General features: G+C 41.9%; 1 protein-coding gene across 1 annotated transcript in view; it reads right to left on the minus strand.

Annotated features, from left to right (window-relative positions):
* ldlrap1b (low density lipoprotein receptor adaptor protein 1b) overlaps window positions 1-14475 on the minus strand; it is a 32133-nt gene extending 17658 nt beyond the window's left edge. Inside the window, exon 1 of the mRNA XM_030771530.1 lies at window positions 14308-14475. Coding sequence (XP_030627390.1) covers window positions 14308-14392 — 85 coding nt within the window. The 5' untranslated portion in view covers window positions 14393-14475. The remainder of the gene's footprint in view (window positions 1-14307) is intronic.
* Window positions 14476-15250: the final 775 nt, after the last annotated feature.

Consider the following 15250-nt stretch of genomic DNA (forward strand, 5'->3'; position numbering starts at 1 on the left):
GATTTTAAGAGACCCGAAGAACAGACATCTCGGCATAAACCATAAATCTCTGAAATATCTTATTCACACTTTTAAATAATCTTTGTCATTTTCATTTTGAAGAAGGAATGAGAAAACAGCTTGGGGCAAAACATTAAGCCATTTCTTTCTTATTCCAAAGACTAAAATTTAAATTTATGAAAAGCTGGTACAGAAGGCCTTTTAGGCACGAGGTCTTTTCAAACATTTCTCACTGGAACGATACCTTTGAGAAAATTTTGGGTGTGTACCCCAGAATCTTGGTCAGATGATGGCACTTGCTGTGATAGAAAGTGTTCATATCAGTCACTGGTCAGAGCAGTGGTTTAATGCTACTCTCTGACAATAGTGCTTGTACATGACGATGCAGGAAAGCCTGGACCCATTTGCATCACCCATCTCACAGATATAGGGCCAACCTCTTTGGTCCATACAGTTACATACAGCTACATTACTAGGATTTTATAAGGCAAAAAAAAAAAAAAAAGATCCTAGGTCAGAATGGTTAATCTGAGATATCTGACATAAACAAACTCTGCTTTCATTCATGTTTGGAGGGATTAAATATGTATGTTGAGCTGGATTGATCTGATAGAAATGCTCAGGTAATATAATATTCCCTTGGAAGGCTTTAAAGAATATAAAGTCCATAGTTAAGAGGGCCTGACCAACACCCCCCCCCCCCCCCCCCACCCCCCACCACCACCACCACCACCACAGAATCACACACTGGTGTACAAGCACATAAAAGTCTTCCCCATTAGTACACCCCTGTAAATGATAGGTATCTGAGCCTCAGAGCATGCTGGGAAGTGTGTCAGAGGGCCACAGCTGGGTTCTGATCAGTGAGTGTCAGGTTTTTCGCATCTGCTGGTGATCTTCAAAGTCAAGCGTGAGTAATCAGAGCAAATCCGAGTCCGGAATCAGACATCCCTCAGTAGTCCAGGCTGAAACTGAGCGAGAGAGGAGGGGGGAGGTGCCTTTATCTGTACCTATTGCCCCGTGCTGGGGGAGCACATGGATGAGACATTGAAGCAGGTTGTAGGTTTTGGTGTTTTGGATAGGGTTTTATGTTTTTCACAGGTATGCTTTTCACAAGTAAAAGGTTACTATATTTATACATTAATGTGATAAAAACAGCTTACGGTCAACATAGGCTAAGCTGGAAAAAATGAAATTAATATGTGCAAATATTCTGCATCACCACAGCTAAGAACAATCACCTTGATGAAAAAGAAGTACACCAGTACAAACTGGGCTTAGCAGTTATACACACAGCATTTATAGTTATAGCATGGGGACAGCAAACAACTTCCCTCTTACTACAAGACTACAGAGGGGCTAAGAGTCAGGACCAGGACAAGTGGAATCCTCTTGTATTTTTAAGATACAAGGTGTTGAATCAGGCTTAATGAATGTGCATCGTTAGTGAGATTAATATTTAGGAGGATGTCCAGGGTCAGCACTGAGCTCTACCACCTGCCAGGAATGAAAATTGATTACAGAGCCAGTGAAGGCAGAGATGAACACACATATACAAACACGTCCCACCTGCTCAACCTCAACAGTGTCTATGACACCCTGAGAATCAGCAGGCGTTTATACACACACACCTCACACGCCTCTGCATGTGCACCCAGTAGGAGTCTATAGACATACACACACACACACACACACACACACACACACACACACACGTACACACACACACACACACACGTACACACACACACACACACACACGCACACACACACACACACACACACACACACGTACACACACACACACACACACGTACACACACACACACACACGCACGCACACACACACACACACACACACACAAGTACACGCGCGTGTACGCGCATACACACACACACACACGCGCATACACACACACGCACATGTATACACACGGCTCTGGAACTTTTCCTGTCTGCTGATTGAGCAAGGCTGCTGCAAACACGAAAAAAAGCACAATGGGGTATCTCAGAATCAGTTTCTCAATTTTTGAATTTGCCTCTTGGTTCCTCTCTTTCCATCTCATTTTTTTGCTAACACCTATTTCCTCTTTCCAGAACGGTTGACCTGAGAATTTTCTGAGACACTCCATGTGGCCCTGCATGTAGCTACTGATTTACACAACCACCAGAAAGAGATGGTAAATATCTTAAACGGACAACTCCAGCCATGCTGCCGAATCAGTGCGCTGCTCAGAGTAAAGATTCGACTCAAGTTCAGGTGAACAAAAGTACTCATCTGTGCAAATCTCCCTGGTGCAGAGTAGCTAACAAAGGTTCACATGGAGCAGAAACAATGTTCCAGGCCACGCACTTCATGGCCTGACAGCAGCGGGAAGGGCCTGTTGTCTGGAGCAAACCACCTCCTGAGCCTTTGAAGCGATTCCCGGTTCTCTCCCAGAAGCCAGGGCAGAGATCCAGTGTACACATCACACTCTGCAGCACACTTACGCTTTTAAAAACCTCGAACCTCGGGTCTGCACTACTGAATCCTGCGCATGCAGATTATCACATTATCACACCTGTTAACCCCATTCATACTGCGTGCTGGTCGCTACATTCAAATATACAATACATGTGCATGCGCGTGCCAACGTGGAGACACACTCGCACAAAATTTGGTGCAGTGAGGAGATGAAAAATTGATCGTGTAATTTCTGAGGACATCCTAGTGCTCAGCAGCAGTGCTCATGTCGCTGATGAAAGGAAGTAAACATTTCAAGACTCGTGTAGAGGAGACTCAAGAAGACAACCAGACATCAGGCAAACATGAGAGAGAGAGAGAGAGAGAGAGAGAGAGTGTGGTGGGGGGTTACCAGTAAGGACTTTAAGAGACCATCAGCACACCCCATCATTTTTGTTTTTTACTGTGGTATATCTTATTCAAAACTTGATTGATATGAAAAAGTCAATGTTAACATACATCTTACATACAGCTCCCTGAAATCAGGAGCATTCACAGAAACAATGAAAAACAAATGTCAAATACATGGCCAAAAAAAAGAGCATGCAGGCAGAACATTTCTGTCAGATCTCTCTAGCAGACCTCTTGAGATAAGACTGTTTATAAAGAACCCTCCCGCAGGTTGTCAGACAGGGGTGCTACAAGTACTCAGATATTCTGCTTGAGCTACAGTAAAGATACAAGCATTAAAGAATAACTAGTAAAAGTGCAAGTCACCCACTGAAAAACAACTTGAGCTCAAGTCGCAAAATATCAGGATTTTAATGTACTAATTCTTTCAAAACTCCAAAAGTTTACAGGATGAAAAAAAAAAAACCCTGGCCTAGAGCAATTAATAAAACATGACTATTTGCTTGTTTGTTCTTTACAACTTAAAATCACTGATGGAGGTTGTAACCAAACAAGCTGTTGTTTATCTTACTGCTCAATGTTTTAATGGTGAGCCACTGATGAGGAGAAATGTTTTAGTCCTGTTCGAGTACATCCCAGGCACACACACACACACATACCATCTCGCACCCCTTTGTGTACATCCCCATCAATTAGGTCTTAACACGGCAGTGCTTAAAATACCCTGTAAGTGGTGGTATTCCCACATGCGTTAAGTCAGATACCACTTGATTAACAAAATGAAATTTAAAGAAAAAGGCTTATGGTGCATGACGCAAGATGGTGCATGATGGCGCATTCAGCGTTGGATTTAAAATAAATAAATAAAGAGGGGCGGGAGCTAAACAGTGGTTATCAGCTGCCCCTGACACCTCAACATACCCCAAGCAGAAAGAGAGAGAGAGAGAGAGAGAGTTTGAAGGCTTTAAAAGGGAATGATTTAGAAGATGCCTGTAGATGATCAAACCTCTGCTACTGTTTACTACATCAACAACCAGGGGCAGAGATCACAGATTAGAGTAAATACATCTGTGATGTTTACTGCTTTAAAACAAACAGGGTTCAAAGTGAATGTATAATGGATCCATAAGTTATGTGAAGAAGGCACACTCTCTACAGTAAACATTAAAAAAAAACAAAAAAAAAAACTTTGTTACTTTTACCTTTTAAGTAAGCTTAGACTCAGATCTTCACGAGAGTCAGTACACAACTCAAGCCACTGATCAACCCCGGACAGTTCCCATTATCATAACTGGGTTATGAGATTTTTGCATATTTTTATATCATCTTCCGTTCAGCTTTTTTTTCACCTTCAGTCAGATAAGATCCAAATCTGACTGCTAGCCCCAGACACCACAGAGGTTAAAAGTGTTATCAGTTGATGATGTCTTGATACTTTAGTGCATAAAAGTACCTCAGGAAACAGGGGGTATACTGCGCAAAACACAGCTCAGGGCCTCCAGTAGCTTATTATACAGAATGTAAAAACTTCTTTTTTTGTACCAGTCAACACAACTTCAACTACTAGTGTTGGTATAGGGTGTCAGAAGACACACTATTTCTGCGTGCTGTTTCCGTGACTGACGTGTCTGTAGTTTGATATCTTTCCAAATCAGTTCCTAGATCTTTCATGTTGGACCCCTCCTGGGAAACTTGTACTTCCAGTAGCCTTGTAGTATCAGTCCTATTACTCTTCCACGCCGTGAAGTTTTCAGGAAGCTTATTTAAAAAGTCATAGTTTTAAATTACATTCTCCTGAATGAAACTCAATCATGGGTGTCTAAAGTAAATATGTTTGACACTAGATACGTGTTCAAAGGGGTACCTTATCTTGTCACCAAGTTTCAGGTTATGAGAACTGGAGTTTCTAAAGGGAGTACGCCCAAACAGGTTACCCAACTGCTGAGTCACACCCTGACCGACCCTCACCCACAGGCTCTGAATAGTTCTTCGACGCTTGATGAGAGGCATGCATTAGGTCTCTACAGTCAGTTACAGGCATTTAATTGCCACAACCTCAACGTTATGGATGCTGGACAAGTTTCCAGCGATTAAGTGTTCGAGGTGGCATTATGTTTTCTTCACTACACAACTGGCATAGTGCTGTGGAAAAGTGTTTCAGATACAGCCATCCTCCTAAGCAAAAAAAAAAAAAAAGACAATTTCAAAAGTGGTCTCTACTAAAGTCCGTGAGTGTCACTTGGGTTGCATTTGTAAAAGTAGAGGTCCGATACCAGTTTTAGCTTTAATAGCACTTTTCAAGTGTTTCAATAGCACTCAATGTAGTGATATGCTAAATGTAACAAGTTTAACCATTCGAACACAGACAAAAATGCCTTACCATCGAAAATGTAATTACCAGTGTCTCCTCACATGCAACAAATGATATGCTGTCTGTGTGGCTTGGCACACATAAGAAAAGCCCTGTAGACACTAAAGCAACACTAGAGAACATAAAAGCACTATTCATAGAAATGACCCTGACTAGCCATTTTAACAACTTAAACCACAAAATTTCAGCCTTTTTTTTACCCTTCCATGCTTTTAAAAACATCCATTTACCACCATGAGGTGGTGATATCAAACCAACATTTAAAGGTCCATTGGTCTTCACCTTCCAAAACTTACAAATCAGCTAAACTCCTCAGTGTTATGGTCAGAAACCAATAATGCCTCTTGCTGCCGCTAAGTGTTGTCCTCTCCATTTATTCAAGATATAATTTCTAGGAGAGGTTTTTCCATACATCTTTAAACAGAAACACTGTGCCTCTTTTTTTTGTAGCTATACTATTTGTTCTGTCTTGTGTGTGCATATTGTGTGTACATGGTTCACTTAGCTGTGTCTGCAACTCATTTATTGCTGTTAATATATGTGTGATCAGGTGTTGGAACAAGTCCGCTGATTGATTTCCTGAGGTTATAATGACTTCTTAGTGAGAAATGCAAAAGCTGTATTAGTGGTGTCTACAACCCTCATTTGGGGAACTGAAAGTAAATGACACTTTATAAAATATTTGTTAACCCCAGCAGCAGACTAACTCTGACAGTGAGAAAGAAAGAAAAAGAGACAAAGGGAGAGAGAGAGAGAGAGAAAGAGAGAAGAAGAATATGCACAGCGATACAAAGTGTTCTGTTATATGACAGTACTACTATATAATGAATAGGGCTTTGTTAGATGTCAGTTATCCATTTGCCCACCCACATAGTCTTTCTTCTCCCACTGTTTAGCACACAATACAACATGTTACCACTCTCCAGCAAACACAACCTACTGGTGCCAGCACGTCCCATTCTGTTTAGCTACAATGTCTAGCAGTAGAGGAAAGGCATGACATTTCCACAGTACAGAGAGAGAGAGAGAGAGAGAGAGAGAGAGAGAGAGACAGATACACAGAATTCCATCTATTTTCTAGGAACTGCATCATCATTTTCAATATGACTGGAGAGCCCTTCATCTGCACAGCACTTTAAATATTCCATAATATGCAGACAGGATAATAGGCGCCTCATCTTGCCCACCAATTCCATACTCCTCTGCAGAAGCAAATATTCAATAAATATTCTATACATCTCATTATGTCAACACTCAAGCTCATCAGAGCACTCCAATTTCATTTTGGGAAAGACCCATATTTTTTTAACCACTCTTAAATGCAGACTCTGTCGCTGACTTTCTGCTGACATTTGATTCATGGCTGGGAAGCACCTCGGAAGCCAAGGGGGACTCTAATCAGCTCGGAGGCCAGATGCACAGGCAAAGGTGAATCTGGGACACAACCCCATTTGGAGCGCGTAAGCGCTGTGTAAGGCTCGGTGCAAAATTAAAACAGTGTTGGGAGAGAGGACAGACCTGGTGGTAAGGCTTCTTTTCCAGTGCGCCAACACCTTGACGCAGCAAGACCTCAAAGTTCACAGTGCACAATTTAGAGAGGAGGAAGACACGGAGACAAGAAAAGACACAAGGATTGGTCGAAGTTACGTGCTGCGATAACTGAGGAATATATTTAGAAAAAAGAATAAATTATTGCGCTTGAAATCAGGTCTTCAATAGTGTTATTTTACTGTGTAACAGAACTGCTAAACTGAAGCTATCATGGAGTTTTCAGCCTCTTTTATTTGTTCTAGTGTAACGAGCCCATGGAAATTGCTCAATGCAATGAAAACCAGTTTTACATTATACAGTACATTTTTTTCTATGAGAGGCATGCACCTCCTGGTCCAGAGGCATCACCAAAAGGCCTAGAATCGACCAATATTTGATTCCAGATAAGGCCATTCAGCAGTCATTTAAAGGAGCTGCAGACTCAGTAAGGGCAGAGGCAGATAAGGAGATCTGTAAGCACAAACCAAGACACGTTCGGAGACCGAGGAGATGAGGTAGAGACAGCTGACACAATCTCCCCTGGGAAAATGAAGAAATGTTGTTTCGCTGAAGTAAAAGCTGATATACAGTAACGCAGAAAAGAAAAAAATAAATAAAAAAACAGAGTCTACGTCGTGTCAGTATGTGTCATATCACCAGCACAATCTTGTTTCAGGGCCGTTTATTAGGCCTAAACATAGTCACACTTATCTCCTATAGAGAAGAGCTGTTCAGACAAGTTCCTACTTCTGGTTTAAATGGTTTGACTAATCATTGTTGAAGCAAATGTGTCAAGAATAGACTTCATAAATGCCTTCTATGAAAGGAGAAACTTCACATTAAAATTGTAGTTTGATTTCGGATGATCATTCATGCAAGTTTCCCACCGTGGCCTGCAACTTCCATTTTGAATGCCCCAGATTCCTCCACCATCTAAACATGCTTATATACACTCTCATGCATTTGAGTTAAGACGAATCCCGATTTTCACTCCACAGCTCACCTCTAAGGCATACGCACACATAGGAACCAACATGTCTAATGTAATGAACAAACACATTGTTGTAACCGTGAAGTGGAGTTAGCCTCCCTGGAACCATGAGGAGTAACAATGTTACAGTGTTAAGGTCAGAGCAAAAACAGAGTCAGTACAACAGATACCCAATATGAAAGAGATCTGTTTGTCCTTGGACAGAATGACTCTAGGCATCTCTCTGAGGAAAGACTGATGAAAAAAGGGAAGAGAAAGTTGAATAGGAGGCATTGTGAGGGTGGGGACAGAGCGAGGAATGCGAGAATTCCAGCAAAAGAGGAGCGCAAAACTCTTCTTGCCTGGCACTGCCTTACCCTCAGCGTATAGAACTGTGCTGGAGAAATAAAAATAGTGTTCCTACCATGGACCTTATTACACACACACACACACACACACACTCTCTCTCTCTCTCTCTGTCTGTTTATCTGTGAAACATGAATCAAGTGTTAAATGACTTGATGTAAGATAACACTAAGTATGTGCAAAATAACAGTAACAGTAACACTAACGCACAAGTATGATCGTGTTCCACTCCTCAGATTAGCTCACGGGGGATTAAAAGCAGAAGGAATAAAAACCCACAATAGTTCATGTTTGCGCTCTAGTTAAAAAAGTCCTCGAAAGACCTTGGCTGCATGAACAAAATTCCATTTTTAAGAGGACAGCTAAGACATTTGACCTGTTCACTACATCCTAAAAGGGGCAACAGTCAAAAAAAAAGAGAATTTCCAAGGGAAAAAACATCTAGCGTTTGTGAATTTCAAACACTGTGCTGCTGTCACAGAACTTAACAGAGAAAGAAAAGAAATCTGTTTTCCAGTATCACTCTCAGAAAAAGAAAAAAAAAAAACCCAAACAAGGCAAGCCTCTCTCAAGAGTTTACAGTGTGGGATGAAGCAAAAGATTTAAATCAACTGTTTTCATCAAAGGAGGGGGCTTCATCTAAAAGACACTGAGAACATTGAAACATCCTGCGTACCAATATGAATAATCCTGAATACACAGCGCTTGGAAATCTGGGACTTTATGTTGTCATATAACCAGAAGCAGATATCACATTGATCACAGTTGACAAAGGATTTTCTTCAGATAAGAGTCTTAAAGTCAGTCTAAGACACGCACTGTTTGGTGTTAAGCACACTGATGATGAATGTGTGGATGGGGTTAGAGGAAAAAAAAACAAATGCATCATTCATTTAGAAGCAGACCAGTGAAGTCTGTGCTTGTCAAACTGTGCCTGTAACATGAAAAGCACTGGGTGTAGGTGTGAGGTCTAATCTCATACTGTTGTAATGACGCTGTAGAAGATTAGTTTAGACACAGTTTGCGTACAGACAAGTTAACTATTTCTGGCCCGTTAATCTGTTATACTGTTGGACTGTCTACCAAACACTGGGTTTCCCTGAAGGTTCCACTTTTGTCTCCACCAAAGAGACAAAATATAACATATATACCTTGGTTTGAAGAGATACAAGAAGTAGCTTTCAACACTACTAATATCACTGATATGCAAAAGGCCGCTTAAACCATATGACAAGGATATATGAAGTGTGTTTAAAAGCAGAAATAGGTAAGGCCAACTACACCTAGTCACACTCCTGATGTGAGTGAGTGAGTGAGTGAGTGAGTGAGTGAGTGAGTGAGTGAGGAAAGGTTAGGGCGAGAGCGAGGGTTAAAACAGACAAGGGAAAGGGTAGACAGATGCAGAGAGAGAAGAGGGTGACACAAACTGTGATCATGACAAAGCAACACCTACCATAGCCTTTTTCTAAGACCATATCAAAGAGAGAGAGAGACAGAGAGAACCAGAGAGGGCAGTGCCTCAGAAGAGAACTTGCCTATGTGCTATGTGAAGCTCCATTAATAAACTCAGCTTTAATGGGATCTGAAGGCCTTGAGCTGCTGTAAATAGCTCCAGGTAGCAAGTGCTCAGACTGCAGTGCCAATCTGTTTGCTGAAAACACAGCACAACTCTTACAGGTTGGACAAGAGAGAGACAGTCACTGGTCTCAGTGCATCAGACCCTCTCTAGTGTGCATGTTCCCGAGCACCAGAGAGAACTATTCTGAGCTCAAACATAAAAACACACTGAAGACTCTCTAGTCATTGTCTCAGCATGGTGCGCCAGCAACGCTTGTGTCAAATGTTCATCTAAAATATCTGATGGACCCAAAATATCTATTTCAGGTATTCAGCTGTTTCAAGTTTAGGGTGTTTGATTGCCTAACATCCTGTTGTAATGTAATATATGACATACTTTAAAGGCCTCATTTTAATAACTAATAAAACACATCAAACTCATCACACAATACCATGATCTGACCAACAAGAAAGCCAATTTTGACTCTGGTACATTGAACCTTCACTTCAGTAGGCTTCACTTAACAGCTGCTTTCAGCCAAGATCTCTGAATGATGGGCACCAGGAGAGAGTGTTTTAAACTGAGTTTAAGCCAGTGTTTGACCCTGATCAGAAATCGGTTCTACACACAGCAAAAACCTCCACACAAACATGCGCCGAGCTGTGAGATATAGAAGATGTCCCATGGCGTCATAAATTTAACGGTTTTTATAGCACAGTAAAAGAACTCTGCTGGAAGCAATCTCCATTACAACTTGGCAGTGGGTTTCTCGGCATGACTTTGTACAAGAACAACATGATCCCCCCCCCCCGCCAACTTACCCAAGTAAAATCTAAAGCCAGCTAAGCCAAACAGGGAAACTACAATGGTGGTAGGCTACTTAGCTCAAATGTACTCATTTTATACATAATGCCATGCTTTGTAAACAGTGGATTTAGGCCTACCTTAGGAAGTGACTGGCAACTGCCGAGGTTAAGAGGTCAGAGTCATTTGTTAACACCATGTGACAGAGAGACACATACACAAACACACATACACACGTGCACACACATGCACATGTGCACACACGCATGCACACACAAGGATTCCATACAAAAAAAAGGTACAAAATGAGCCAAATTACATACTTAAGATCTACACATTTAAATAAAGGGGGAAAAACCCACAAAATGAGTCAAATGGGTTCTTCCACATAGCAGAATGCTTTCATGTCACTTTGAACCACAAAGGTTGTGTCCACTTATGTTTAATGCTTATTACCACTACACCCTGTTTCTGGCTGGTTTGGTGAAGTATTAGGGCCCATAAGCGATCTGATCACTCATGGGACAGTGACCAGGGTGAGAGCCTTGTGATTACTGATGGACCATATATTTCAATTTCTGACAAGTCAGAGGCATACCAATGGGAAAAGAATACAAGGAAAAAAGAAGGAAAAAAAAAGAAAAAGTCAATGCAAAGTCTACATTCTGTTTCAAAGCTTAAACCAGGGGTTTTCAACCTGTGGGGCCCGCTGGGTTGCACCTGTCGCAGGATCAGGAGATGTTTAGGCGTAAACCGGCAAGTACAATGAAAGGGGGCGGGGGCTAGTTCAAACATAGCCTGGGGGGGCGTGTCGTAAAAGGTTTAAAACCCCTACCTTAAACAGTCAGACTAGTGTGCATGTGTGCATGTGTTTTGCCTGACTCAGTCCAGAACCAAGCCTATCTGTCATCCAGTACAAGCAGGGTTTTGATTAAGAACATCAGTAAAGAAGGTAACAAAAGGTAAATCACCAGAGATACTCAAGGTCAGAGAGCGGAGAAGATTCACCTGTCAGTTGGGGGGGGGGGGGGGGGGGGGGGACAACTATCTGGGATGATGGTCAGTCCAGAAGAGAATGACTTTTTAATCTGTCCTGATGTCAGCTGTTCAAAAGTGGAACAGCATCAAAAATTTATCTGGTTCGAGAATCTTGTTAATTTGCTTTGACCAGTGCCCTTAAGTAAGACTAACATTTAGCCTGCTCCCTTACCAAGACTCTGCTCTGTGTCGCGGAAGACCACCACAATAAACCGACCTCTATTTATCTTTCAACTTCCTTCCATTCTCAGTTTTGGTGAGGGTTCTTGCAACATGCACCTATGGTATACTATTGGATTAATACTTTGTATCAATGCTGTGGCTCTTGACAAACCACTACTTAAGTTAACATTTAATTGACAAGCATTAACTGGACTGCAAGACAGGAAGCATACAGTGGTTTAGCACCTTTGAATTTCTCAGGCTTCATAGTCGTCTTGAACCTATAGCGAGCATGTGTGCATCTCCGTGCTCTGAAACTGTCTGTGGTGAGATATTTCCTGTTGTGAAATGCTGAAACATGCCAGTCAATAACAACTATCAAATGTAGCTGCCCTGCAAACCCGTTTCAGTCGAAATGATGGCAACAGTCACCAAACACGCAAGAGACCCCCCACAGTGTGAGAACTAAAAAAGAAACAAAAGAGAACCAAGGTCATGGTAGTGAAGGTTTCATGGCAGGTGGTCTTAATTCACTCACCAAACCTCCGCAAGGACATTCTTAGAGAGTCAAGGTTAAACCACCCAAAGAAAATACACATTTGTCCGAAATCTTAATTTGCACCACAAAAACCTAGAGAAAAATTTAATTAAAAAAAAAAAAAAGAGAGAAAGAAAAAACAGTTTGCTGAGGGTCAAGCTAAGTGCTGGGGTGTAACTGTCAGTGGTGGAAGACATAAGCTAGCCTCACCCTCCACCATACGTTACCATGGTAACCTTCATAATCAGCCAAAGCATTGGCCACTGTCCACACTGCCAAGAGGGATCTGGGCTGGAACACAGACAGCTCTCTGAAAAGGACTGTTGCATTCCCCTCCCTCACAAAAACAGGGAAACTGAAACAGAAAAAAAAAAACAACAAAAACAAAAAAAATTCCCCATGGCACCTGGAGTGGTGCGTGCAGCACCAAAGCTGCCAGCTATCCTGCGCTCAATGGATAAAAAGCGGTGAGGGGAGGTGTCACCCTCGTGAAGCCAAAGAAAAGGGTTACCAAGCAGCTAAGCTGTTCTTTGAAAAGCCACACCACAGTAGTGCGACTGCATTCAGCCGACCGGCTGACTGCACGTTGCCAGCACTTGCTGTCTGTGTAACTTACAAACAAAGCTGGAGATCAAAGCCACTGGTGACACCAGCTGCTGATATATGCACTGGCAACCCAGGCAGTAATGTAAAAGGCAGCTACTGCGGTATTGACTTATTAGTTAAAAAATTGTTGTACGTTCACATGGCTGTATGGTTGTGTATGGAAGACAGGTTTTATTGGAACCCTAAGCATACTTCCTATGTCACCGTTACAATCATGGAAATGGGTCACAGAGTAGAAAATTTAAGAGAGACAAAATACAGGAATATGAGGAGTCTTTTCTTAATGTGCATTCCTTTGTTGTCATTTAAGCCACAGAAAGGCATTGCCTAGCAACAATGTGTTGCCAAGTAGTTCCAGTTCCAATAGCACGGGCACCACAAAGCATGAAGGGTAGTCATCTCGCTTGACTCAGTCTCTCACAGAGAATATCGATCTTAACATGTATACCTACCGATTTCCATTTGTATCACAGTATCTTCGTCGCCGACTCAAGCACTTTCAAGCACTAATCAAAAACTTATGGGGATAGCCAAAGAAACATGACGTGATAAAAGTAAGAATCGTTGACGTGGCGATGTACATTGACTTACAAATGTATGTTAACACAGCTTCAGCTTCTCGGGTCGCACCTTATACAGCAATCTCTCAGACTCATTAGGCTATCGGCTACAACTAAAGGTTAAAGAGGAAAGAAAATGGTCATTTTGCTGGTGTCAGTTTTCGGCAACTTCATTTTCATGAGAAACGATGAGAATCAACCAGATTTGACAAGTTTGAAAACTGTCAGCTTGCACAGTACTATGAGATATGCCTAAGTACAACAATACATAACTGTTACAACATGTTTCATGCGACCTCAGCCTTTTACAAATGTTACAGAAGAGCAGGGGACAACTAAATTTTTGTGGACCGCTGGAAAAGGCTACACCGACGACACGAGAGAACCAGTGTTTCTGCTAACCGATCTGCTACAACAATGTCGGCCGAAGAAGACGTTAACCAGTATCCAACTTAGACAGCATTGCAATAGTCTTCTGTCAAAATATACATATAACCGACCACGGGCTTTTTAATGCTGCTGTCACTTCGTCTACAACGTTACATTTAAAACAGGCAACTGTCTGTAGCCCATTTAAGGATCTTACTCAGCTGTAGATCGTTGACCACGTTGAACAGTTACTGCCTGAACTGATGCAGACAAACGAGTTTCAACAAGCTTCTCTTCTCTTGCCGAAGTAGGGCAGACGAGACATATCCTATTTAAGCAGAGACGAAGACACAAAGCTTCTTCACAGGAGACACAGTTCTGCACTAGACTACAAGTGGTAGTCTACCTAAACCCCCTGCAAACTTCGAATAGGTTATATCTATCCAGTATTTGCTGTTAGTTCGAGGATAGGTAACATGAACTCTGTTTTTGGTGAAGATGTATCAAACTGAAAGCACACATCCATGTTTAGACAACAAAGAATAAAACAACTCGACTGAATTCACAGACTTAAAACTCACTTTTATGTTTGCTCGCTGTCCATGACTGTTTCGCGAGACTCGGACTCCGAATTATAGCTCGTCCAGCCGACTTCAAAGCATCCATAATTTGTAATCCACAACTTGGGGACAGAGCCCTAAAACGCTCGACCCTCTGCTGCCCGTTCTCAGGAAGCACCACTTATTCCTCCACTCACGGGAAAAGTTTTTTAGGGCTATATTTTTCTCCCTTTTCGAAGAAGATCCGGAGTGGTGGGATTATCATGTTCGCCGGGATGGGCGGTGTTAAGTATGTAAATTGACCGGATAATGTAGTTTCATGACGTTGAGTGTGAGACTATACGACTGGCGTGTTATTGCTACCGTGGGCGGCGCCTCCCCAGTACGCAACTGAATAAGCCACTCTTGGTCACTTCCTAAGTTTGACGTGATAGGTGTATTTTAAGGCAAACTTATCAGACAATCCACATCCATATGTTCTCCAAGAGTGCGTTGACAACTCATCTTTTTGGCGGTGGGAGCAGTATGCTGTCTTTTAAGTGGATTTGTGACAGAGCTCTTACCTTTATGTTGTATTGATACTACAAGGGTATCTTACCACTGTGGCAAAGCTCAGCACCCTTGTCTTGAACACAGAATTGCAAAAATCCAGCTCTTTTGCATTCCAGAGCAGTGAAATAACAGTGAGACACAGGTACAATATGTGGGTCAGTCTCTTTCTCTGTCTCTCTGTCATCTTACACACACAAACACATACACATACACACACACACATACACAAAGACTGTTAGTTTAAGCTCTGGGATCAGGTAAATAGTGTAACCAAACTATTATGATATATGCCTCTACTTCAGGTTGTCATGCCACACCATTCGGGATTACAGACTTTTCTTGTCATACCTGCTCAGTTGAAGTGTTACACTGAAACAGTGAAACCACAGAGAAATAATAAGAATAAGAACAG

This window comes from Chanos chanos, chromosome 4 (assembly GCF_902362185.1).
Source record: "Chanos chanos chromosome 4, fChaCha1.1, whole genome shotgun sequence".
NCBI lineage: Eukaryota > Metazoa > Chordata > Actinopteri > Gonorynchiformes > Chanidae > Chanos > Chanos chanos.